This window comes from Aedes albopictus, chromosome 2 (genome assembly GCF_035046485.1).
Source record: "Aedes albopictus strain Foshan chromosome 2, AalbF5, whole genome shotgun sequence".
Lineage (NCBI taxonomy): Eukaryota > Metazoa > Arthropoda > Insecta > Diptera > Culicidae > Aedes > Aedes albopictus.
In genome coordinates, this window is record NC_085137.1 from 114,475,307 (window position 1) to 114,486,860 (window position 11,554).

The 11,554-nt window shown below is 38.6% G+C and overlaps 1 protein-coding gene across 1 annotated transcript; it reads left to right on the forward strand.

Moving 5' to 3' along the window:
• Nucleotides 1-1,209: 1,209 nt before the first annotated feature.
• On the forward strand, nucleotides 1,210-5,493 carry LOC109420707 (uncharacterized). Its single transcript, XM_062850272.1, has 6 exons — nucleotides 1,210-1,389; nucleotides 1,524-1,608; nucleotides 3,620-4,561; nucleotides 4,619-4,858; nucleotides 4,921-5,079; nucleotides 5,147-5,493. Exons 1-6 carry the CDS (start codon nucleotides 1,343-1,345, stop codon nucleotides 5,324-5,326), a joined length of 1,653 nt encoding a protein of 550 aa, XP_062706256.1. The 5' UTR covers nucleotides 1,210-1,342; the 3' UTR covers nucleotides 5,327-5,493.
• Nucleotides 5,494-11,554: the final 6,061 nt, after the last annotated feature.

Consider the following 11,554-nt stretch of genomic DNA (forward strand, 5'->3'; position numbering starts at 1 on the left):
ACTTGTAATCACAACAACATGCAGCGTTTATTGTTTGTTCTGTTCCACAGAATGCTAAGAAGAAAAGTCTTTAATCCCATATAGCCGATGTGGTAAGCGCACGTGCAATCAGAAAAAACCATGCTGAGGGTGGCGAGTATGATTCCCGGTTAACCCAGGATTCGTTTCATAATCGACATTTCCTCAACTAACTTACCTTGTGTATAAAATATCTTCATGACTACTACACGATTATGCAAAATTACCATTGGCTGAGGAGGATCTCAGTTAAAAATAGTGAAAGTTCTCATGAAATACTAAGCTAAGGAGCAGGCTGTGTTCCAGTTGGAACGTTAAGCCAAGAAGAGACAGCTGAAATCTTTTAGCAATTTAAAACAATATTGGTTTGAAACATTGGCTAGGGTTGGGTGCTAAAATGGCATAAATGTGTCAGTTTGCAAAAAAAGTTTGACCATTTTCAAAAGTTACACGAGATTTTTTCATTGCGTAATTTTTCTATGACGCCTACAGACATCAACTGCATTGATATTGATTATAAAATTGAAATGCTAAATGAAAAACACATTTATTTTTCTACTTCAAAAAAGGCTGACAAAATCGGGTCGAAAACCTGACAAAATCTGGGGTAGACAAAATCGGGGGCTGACAAAATCGGGTCCCCACTGTACTGCTAATTCTACAATTATTGAAACAAATTGTTAGAAAGCTTTGAGGAAAAGTATGACAAATAGGTAGTTTGCCAAAAATATTGTCATTGCTAAAGAACCAGTAAAAAATGTCGCTAGAGAATGACTCCATCGTGAACATCGACAAAACAAGAGATATTTATAAAAAAAAATCAGAAAGGGAAGTATTAAGTTTAATATATAAAACTAAATTTGTCATGAGGTTTGCCTTTTGCTTTTCTTTCCTAACCCGCGATGCATTATTCATTGGCAAGTTTTTAAACCGGAGGGGGACTAAGTCTAAAATGCCAAGGTTGGGTAAAATGGTTAACTTAACTCATTTATAGAAACTTGAGTCAAAAAACACATAAAGTAATCTGTTCCAACCTATCATTGAACAAGCCTAAGCAAAAGTGAACTATTTTAATTGGAAACCTGAATCCAATAGGAAAAGCTCGTCCAATATGAAAACATTGCTTTAATTCACAGCACGCGGCCCGTAGTACACATACAAGCTCATGTGCCGGTTCCGTAGCCGAGATTGTTTTCAGTCTACTGTTGACAATCAACAGAGCAAGATATCGAGTAAGAGCGTTGAGTGATTCTCGTCCAGTATAAATTTAAATTTCATATACCTAAGAAATTAAGCTGCCTTACATTACAAGTGATAACCAACCATGTTTTATCCAACAAAAATGTCGCTGCCGGTCGTTATTGATAATAGGTAAATGGAAAGTGCTCAATGGAAATACCTCTCTCTCTGAAATTGAACGGAACGCACTTCATAGTAGAGTTCATAAAAAGATTTCACAATATGAGTCATCATCGAATAATAAAACTTCATGTTTGGTTTTGCAGTGACCCAAGATACATCTTCGTGAACGGCGTACGGTACCGGCGCTACTGGACACATCCAGTGACTGCCGAATCTCTTCCGGACTATGTAAGTGCATTTTAATTTTGAATTTTGACACATATTCAGGGGATAGAAGAAAATTTTACATTACAAATGGAATAGTTAAGTAGGAATATTTTTGAACCATTGGTAGAGGTTGTAATTGCTACTTGTTTCGAGTATCAGCAGTTCCAACATGGTGTAGTCTAAATATGAATCACTGGACGGAAGAAAAGATTCAGCAAAACCTATTGCATCATTTAAAACAAGCAACAATTCGCCTTAGATAAGCTACCTAAGATAAGATAGATCGTTATCACGATATTGCGAATTGCAGCATATCCCGTTTAACATTGAGGTTTGAATGTGACTACTTCTAGGAAAAGATAATAATTTGTATACAAAATTAACATCTGAGCTGGGTGGAAATGTTTTAATGTGCAATGTGGTAACACATCCCAACTGACATTTTCAGCGCTATAAGCTTCAGTCATTTGCTTTCTATTGTGTAACAATTGAATTGAAGCAGTCAACGCTGAATAAAAGAGAAGCTAGTAAAATCTAAGCCATAAGCTATTACACGGCTGCAAAACGTGCACCATACAGCTACCAAACTCGGTTTTCTGAAATCAATCATTTGTTACTGGGTCTGCCTTTACTGCACTCTATTCCAACTCCGGGAGATTTCCCGGAAGATGTGAAAACTTGAACAAATCGATTAGGAGTCACCACTAACAGAACAGCTGCTACTATACAGAACAATTCGCAATACTGACAAATCCACAAACCAGCAGCGCTTTGATGGCTTTTATGCAATATCATTACAACTAGTAGCTGTAATAAAAAAAACTGTTGGTATACCAACTAGGCTTGTCGGATGTAAACATTATTATCAAACCAAACTTTAAACGGAATATATTGCTACTACACAAATACTTTACAGCTATCCATCTCTTTGCTGTGAAATTATTTGGGTTGCTTTTATTGCACTTCAATCTAACTCCGAAAGATTTGCCGGAAGATGTGCAAATCGAATAAGAGACCCAACCAATAAAACAGCTGTTTTTATACAGTACGTTTTGTAATGTTGCCAAATACACAAAACAGAAGCGCTTCGTAGCTGTTTAAAGAACACTCTTTCAGCTAGAAGCTGTGACGAAGAACCTGTTGGCGCAACCACACAGCTTGGTCAATGTAAACATGATTACGTTTGATGTTTCACAAGCTTTTGCAGCAAGATGAAGTTGGGTAAGGTCTCATGTGACACAATTATAAAGCCTAGTCTGGAGTAAAACAAAACGGGCTATTTTCTATACTATTTATATATAACAGTGTGGCAGCGAGGACATCATCGGGACCAGTGGATGCGGAGATCGGCAGTTCGATTCCAAGTAGCGGCAAGTACTTTAATTATTCAATTTAAAAATCGATAATTCCAGTTTCACATGTATTGTGTCACGCTATCCATAACCTAATTATATTTAATCGAATAATTTGGGGATGTCGTATAAGTATTATTAAACAACTGTGAAAAGGCTGAAAAAGCGCCTTCTCAAGATGTTATTCAGTTAGTGGTTACATAGGAGCCGAGAAAAGAGCTATGACTTGGTGGCATAGAAGCTGCTCGCACAGCATACATATGGATTAAGTTCGCCAGATTCATTGGTATAGGGCTTGCATAGAAGCTTCCGTCCATATGTACAACACAGTAACTCAGCATCAAGCCGTATAGAGGACGCTTTGTTGACGTTTACATCCACAAAAAATGTTAGTTGGGATGGGCAAGGGGTTCTATATTGGACACTTTACGTTTATTACTCAATTATTTTTAAAACGATTAATTTGAATGTTTGTACATGGGTAGATGCTGTATCTCACTGTATACTTGCCAAATGGTTAAAAATTGATCGAGTTATAAGCAAAAAGTCCAGGATTATAAACAACGTAGCCTTCGAAGACGTGTACGCGTTGGAAACTCTTTACTGTTCAATAGTGCGTAGTACACTGGAATAGAAGCTTTATAGAATACAGTAATAACTTCAATTTTCTTCATTCCCAGCTGCTTGAAAAAATCCTGAAACGATTGGACTGGTCCGACGTGCAGTCAGCGATGCTCGTAAACAAGTCCTGGATGAACACGGTGCTCGGTGTTCAGCGATGGTTTGACGGCGGAGAACCACTATCAGCCGAATGGCGATTGAATGTTGTACCACATGCGGATGAGAATGACACAGACTATCAACATTTCAAACTTGAGGAATATCATCACACGCTCATGCAAACTCGTCGGCAGTACAAACATATGACAATCTATTGGGGTGATTGGGAACGATGCCTCAAAACCAATCTGGTGAAGGATCAAATGCTTGTAGATATCATCAGGCGCTTTCAGCAAACTCTGGTTTCGCTAAGAATAACGTCCGGAAGGTACGAAATGCCTCCTTGGATAATGAGTGATATCTTGAGAATGTGCACGAATCTAAAATGTTTGGACCTAAATGGAATGCAGGCAGTATCGAGATACGACTTTTGCAATTTAGATACATACAGAACTAGAATAAATACGCTTTACGACTGCAATCAAGTGTTCAGTCCCAATCCAAATGGTTCAAACATATTCGCCAACGTAACTACCCTACAGGTGAAAATATCTCCGTCAAATAAGCTGAAAGACCTGCTTCACAAGTTAAGTCCCCAACTGGTTCAACTTTCCTTGAGTTGGGAACTGGACAAGAAAGGGCAAGTCGCTCTGCCCAACGATGAGTTCCCACTTTTGGAGACCCTGATTCTGTCTAGCGAAAGAGTCGGACCCGACAACCAGCTTGGCCGGTTCTTGCAAAGAATGCCACAACTGAAGGCACTAACGCTGTCCCCACATAAGGAGGAACACATTTCCGTACTACACTGGGTGCATCCAGACAGCTTGCGCCATCTTGACGTGTGGACGGGGTCCTTATGCCCAAAGAAATTCGCGTTCATCGCGAAGTTTCCCCACCTTGAAGTATGATGCAAAAACTCATGAACAGTGGTTTTGTCTATATGGAAATTTCTATTTCAGAGTCTTTCCATCAGAGGATCGTATGCAATGCCAAATGGACCGAAAAAGGAAGGGATCGTGTTCCGGAATGTCACGCGACTGGCACTGTTTGGCCATGAATGGCGACTGCATTTGAATAGTATTATGGTATTTTTCCCTAACCTAGTCGAACTGGAGCTGGAAGCTAAGGAAACTTGGGGCCCGGCTGACGCTCGTTCCATCAGCAACTATACATCGCTAGAGCGGTTGATCGTTAATGAGGTGAACTTTGCAAAAAAAAAAAATAACATTAATAGAAAAATAATGAAATCTTTATTCAACAGGGACTTGATACGTTGGAAGCGTTCATGGAATTTTGCGGCGAGCTGAAAGTACCCGAATTGACTGTTACTACGCAGAGTAATGCCTTTGTCGTGAAGCCTTTATCTAAACCATTGGTTCAAGCACCACATATTCGCAAAATGTCCATCTACGCTTATATGGTTTGTATAAAAATATGGTTACTATATTATCGCAAATTCTAATTAAATATTCATACTTTTCCCACAGATTGACCCGGCCATTTACAAACCAATGATGCAATTAATGCCAAAGTTAAGAAATCTGGAGCTGTCGTTGGAGCTTCCTTGTGATAATAAAGTTTATAGAAGGATCATTGCAAAATTTCCATTGTGTGACACCGTACGGAAAACCTATCAAAAGTATAAGCCAGTCTTTGATAACACTTAGGGCCATTTTGGGAAATCAAAAATCAAAATTCTGCACTGAAATGTGATCATGCACTTTGCATATAAAAACATAAGATCCACCATGGGATAGTTTAACATAGTAAAAAGGAAACCAAAAAATCTATCTTCGTGATCATAAAGTCGAATAAATATATATTTTTCATCGCACCCGGAAATAATTAATCTTTTCCTAATATTGTGACAACCAATAGCATCACGTAATTTTCACGAAGCTTTGCAGAACAGCATCATCATTGGTCTTGGACGATGCTATTTTCAGAAAGCATTCGTGAGCTGCTTTGGTTTGTTGTCAACAACGAGATTGCTCTCACGGTGCACCGTCGTACCTATATGACTAGCGAATACAATGAGCGGTGTTTGTTAACTATGTTTCGTCGTTAAGTGAACTCCTTGCAGTAAAACCATCCTTATCGTCGCTATCGAGCGCTCATCATGATTCATCGTTGGCAGAAAGATATGCATATTTGTGTCAGACCTAGCGGCCGTGGAGCACCTTGACATTCCTCTTAAAACTCCCTGAAACTCTCTTGGAAACTCTGAAACAACTTCTTAACCCCCTAAAAATCTCTCAAGGCCTTTGAAACTCCCCTGAAACCCTCTAAATCACTCAAAATCTTTCTGAAATGTCTTGAAACCCCTTGAAAAACGCCTTTAAAACATACCTGGACTAGCCTTGCTGATCGACGGCCGAGTGCCCGTAGAGGACTCAAAGCTCAACTGTGACTGGATTATTAACATGTATTTTAACAGGTCAAAAGGAAAAATTCAGACCTACGATTGGGAAACTCAGCGCCCACTAGTTGACAAACACAAACGGCGTACGATTGATTGCGCAGCACCTGTTTCCAAACAGTCTCCCTTACCGTTATACTTGGAGATCACAACAGCCACGTTCTAATGACGGACGGAACTTCTCCGACATTATCGACCACATGACCTATCGTAGCACTAACATCGACTTCTACCATTGCATGCTGATGGCCAAACTGCATCCAATACTTCCCGACATAAACAGGGCAGAAAATCGTCACCATACGAGCAGAAAAGTCGACGACGAGAATGAAGTCATCAGGTATAAAAAAACTCTTTATGGAACGGGGAAATAGGAATATTTATTCCATTTTTCTAAGTATAAGAATATCAAAGATTTTCGATATTTTTGCGCACACGAAATAAAAACTTCCTTTCGGATATTTATAGTATGAATATTACACTTCTTTGTGCCTCCATACATAATGAAAATTTCTTCCCCAAAATTCCCACTCAAGTTCCTCCATGAGCTCTTAAAAAATCCATCAAAGATTAATACCAAAATTATCCCCAGGGATATCTTCAGTTTCTTACAGGGATTAGTTCGGATATTTTCCACGATATTCCCATGAATTTTTTGAAAACATCAAATAAATCTTGCAACAGATCGCCACAAAACTTATTTGAGAGATTCCTTCAGAAAACTTTCGAAAAATTAACTTGAAAACCATGCATGGATATCTTCGGAAATTCATCCAAAATCCTCCAGATTCTGACATTCGTTCAGCGGTTCCTTCAGATTCCTGGGAATTTTTAAGAACTTCTGCCAGAAATGCCTTCGAAGATTTCTCTGAGAACTCCTTCATGAATTCTTCCAAAAAGTTCCTTTACAATATTATTAGTTTAATTCAGATTTTTTTTCCCAAGTTTTCTACAGATAGCCCCAGAAATTAATGTAAGATCTTTTTACGATATCTTTCCTGGATTGTTTGTTATACTGCTCAACGGCTTCATATAGCAAATCTTAGGTTTTCACGAATTATTTTGAAATTCATTAGGAACAATTTCTAGAAATTTCGCCAACAATTCCTCTAAAAAAGCATCCATGGATTTTCTTAAGAATGCTCCCATATTTAGTATTTTTAAGACATTCGTGCGAGAGTTCCACACGAGAGTTCCACAGATTCCTTCAGAAATGCATTCAGCAGTTCATTAAAAGAGTCAAAAGTTCTTCAACAAGTTTCTCCAAGAATTTCTTTCGAAAATCTTCCATAGACTTTCTCAGAAATTCTTACAAAATTTTCTTAAAAAATACTTCCAGGTATTCTTTTCAAGATTTCCATGCAGAATTCTTAAAAAAAACCCTCAATGAGATTTCTCTATCAATTTGTCCAAGGATTGAAGTTCTAGATAATCTAGAAATTCGGTCTCAAAATCTATCAAGGTTTCATTCAGAAACTCTTTCGGTGGCTTTTTCAGAAATGTATCCAGGACTTTCTTAAAATATTCCGTACTTTTCTACGGAAATTTCTTCAAGTAGGTACTCGTTTAGGTTAAATTCCTGCAGAATCTCCACAAAGAATTACTTTGAAAATTCTTCTAGCTATTAGTTAACAAAATGTCAGAATTTTCAATTTGAAATTCTTTTAAAGATTTTTTTCATAAATTATTTCATTAGTTTCTTCAGGAAATTTTTCACAGATACCTTCAGAATTTGTGCAGGTATTCATTCATGTAGTCCATCAGAGATTTGTTCAGGAATTAGTCTTTGAATTCCTTTGAAAATTTCCACATGATTGTGTCCATGGATTTTCCCAGATTTATCCGGCATTTCCTTTAAGAATAACTCCAAGAATTTCACAACGGATTTTATTTTATTCATACAGAAATTATTCCTACGAATTTCTAAAGAAATTTCTCTAGTAATGTTTCATTTTTTTTTTCTACATAACAGACGCTAATCTAGGCGTTTCTCAAGGATTTATGTAAGAATTCTCTTAATACAGGGTGTTTGCTTCCTGGTTGTACATATTTTAAGGGTAGATAGAGGACCTCGAGCCATGAAAAAGTGTCCAAGGAACATGGGGTCGGAAGTCACTGCTAAGTGAGTTATTCAAAATTCGATGTTTTTAAAAAGGCCCAAATTGAAAAACTTATAACTCAGCGATCTTTTAACGGAATACAAAAATTTTTTTACGAATCAAAAGCTTGAACCTTTGAGATTTTATGCTTCTTAGACGTAAACTTGATAAAAAGTAATTTTCATTCATAAATTTTAAAATGTTTGTGGCAGAAGCCATAAAAACAGTTACTTTTTGTGCTATTTTTGATGTTATTTAAATGGAAATGACGTTTTTTGGAAAAATGTTCTTCTACAAAAGATTGTTTATTTAATTATCTAGAAAACCTTCTTTGTGACTAACATTGTATGATTTGTAGTTTGGTCACAATAATCAATTCAAAGTTATGTAAAAAACTCATAGAAATGCGGAAAACATCGCCCCGATTGCATTGAACCGTGCTTTGGCAGCACTTCCCGTTTGGTGCTTGCTCGCACTCTCCCCAAAAGCAGGCAAGAGAATCGAGGGCCAACTCGCACACCACTCGGACGGTTGGCACACGACCGACCAACTCGCTCAGATTGGTGCTGTGTATGGTCATGTGTGACCAACATTACATCAATCTGAGCGAGTTGGTTGTCCGTGTGGAAAGTTGAAGTAGCATGTGAGCTGCTCAACGTCTTTGTTATTGTAGATGCGATCAATACGCGCGTGGTTTAGAAAATCGCATCGATCCTCCGCTCATAAGGAGACGACGACGCGGTGGTTATTTGCCAAAGGACGTGCGTACAAGATTAATTGTAGCCGCAGCGATATTAATGTTGGCTGCTGAGCGAGGAGAGCAGATGAGAAACGAGCTACGGCGGGGTGTTTAAATCCTTCACTGATTGTTTATTCCTTGCACTCGCAGTCAAACTGCGGTGCTGATAAGGTGGGGTGGCGTGCGCTAACGTATTTTTCAACAATTTTTAACAAGTTTAAATGTATGATGCTTTGCTTAAATGTTTTGTTAATTTTCAATGTCAAATAACGTATTTTGATGGATATTTGGGATTCTAAGATAATGCTGGGGAATAATTTTAGGGATTGTTGGCGATACATAAATCATGGTTCAGAGATAACGGGATTTATTCCAAGGGATTATGGGTATTCTAATGGTAACTTTGAAATTTTTAGGAAATGAGGGGCACATTTACAGAATTTTAGGGATTTTTAAAGATGTCGGGGTAAAATTTAAGAGATACTTAGATCTTTGAAAAAGTTTTAGACATTTTGGAATACGTCATGGTACATTCCACAGGTTGTTGCGGATTTCTAAAACAAACTGGTAGGTAGTTTCAGAAGATACTGAGGATAGTTTGGAGGAAATGCAGAACTTATTCGGTAACTGTACGGTTTTTTTAGGAGGTGTCGGCGCCCAGATGTTGGGGACTCCAAAGGAGACTTTGGTCATTTAGGAGATACTTGGGGTCTTTTAGAGAAAACGGGGAACTTATTCAGCTACTTAGGGTTTTTTAGGAAATGTCGGTGCTCATTCTATGAGATGTTGGGGATTCCAAAGGAGACTTTGGTAATTTCAGGAAATTCTTGGGTTATTTTGGAGAAATCGAGGAACTTATTTAGCGACTTAGGGTTTTTAGGAGATGTCGGCGATCATTGTAAGAGATGTTGGGGATTCCAAAGGAGACTTTAGTAATTTCAGGAGAAGCTTGGGGAATTTTGGGGAAATCGAGGAACTTATTCAGCGACTTAGGGTTTTTTAGGAGATGTCGGTGCCCATTATAAGAGATGTTGGGGACTACAAAGGAGACTTTGGTAATTTCAGGAGATGCTTGGGGTCTTTTAGAGAAATCGGGGATCTTATTCTGCGACTTAGGGTTTTTAAGAGATGTCGGCGATCATTGTAAGAGATGTTAGGGATTCCAAAGGAGACTTTGGTAATATCCGGAGAAGCTTGGGGTATTTTGGAGGAATTGGGGAACTTATTCAGTGACTTAGGGTTTTTAGGAGATGTCGGGGCTCATTGTAAGAGATGCTGGGGATTCAAAAGGAGACTTTAGTAATTTCAGGGGATACTTGGGGTATTTTAGAGAAATCGGGGAATTATTCAGCGACTTAGGGTTTTTTTAGGAGATGTCGGCGCCCAGATGTTGGGGACTCCAAAGGAGACTTTGGTCATATAGGAGATACTTGGGGTCTTTTAAAGAAAACGGGGCTCATTGTAAGAAATGCTGGGGATTCAAAGGGAGACTTTGGTAATTTTAGGGGATACTTGGGGTATTTTAGAGAAATCGGGGAATTATTCAGCGACTTAGGGTTTTTTTAGGAGATGTCGGCGCCCAGATGTTGGGGACTCCAAAGGAGACTTTGGTTATTTAGGAGATACTTGGGGTCTTTTAGAGAAAACGGGGAACTTATTCAACTACTTAGGGTTTTTTAGGAAATGTCGGTGCTCATTCTATGAGATGTTGGGGATTCCAAAGGAGACTTTAGTAATTTCAGGGGACTCTTGGGGTATTTTAGAGAAATCGGGGATCTTATTCTGCGACTTAGGGTTTTTTTTAGGAGATGTCGGGGCTCATTGTAAGAGATGCTGGGGATTCAAAAGGAGACTTTAGTAATTTTAGGGGATACTTGGGGTATTTTAGAGAAATCGGGGAATTATTCAGCGACTTAGGGTTTTTTTTAGGAGATGTCGGCGCCCAGATGTTGGGGACTCCAAAGGAGACTTTGGTCATTTAGGAGATACTTGGGGTCTTTTAGAGAAAACGGGGAACTTATTCAACTACTTAGGGTTTTTTAGGAAATGTCGGTGCTCATTCTATGAGATGTTGGGGATTTTAAAGGAGACTTTGGTAATATCCGGAGAAGCTTGGGATATTTTGGAGAAATTGGGGAACTTATCCAGTGACTTAGGGTTTTTAAGAGATGTCGGGGCTCATTGTAAGAAATGCTGGGGATTCAAAAGGAGACTTTAGTAATTTTAGGGGATACTTGGGGTATTTTAGAGAAATCGGGGAATTATTCAGCGGCTTAGGGTTTTTTTAGGAGATGTCGGCGCCCAGATGTTGGGGACTCCAAAGGAGACTTTGGTCATTTAGGAGATACTTGGGGTCTTTTAGAGAAAACGGGGAACTTATTCAGCTACTTAGGGTTTTTTTAGGAAATGTCGGTGCTCATTCTATGAGATGTTGGGGATTCCAAAGGAGACTTTGGTAATATCCGGAGAAGCTTGGGATATTTTGGAGAAATTGGGGATCTTATTCTGCGACTTAGGGTTTTTAAGAGATGTCGGCGCTCATTGTAAGAGATGCTGGGGATTCCAAAGGAGACTTTAGTAATTTCAGGGGATACTTGAGGTATTTTAGAGAAATCGGGGAATTATTCAGCGACTTAGG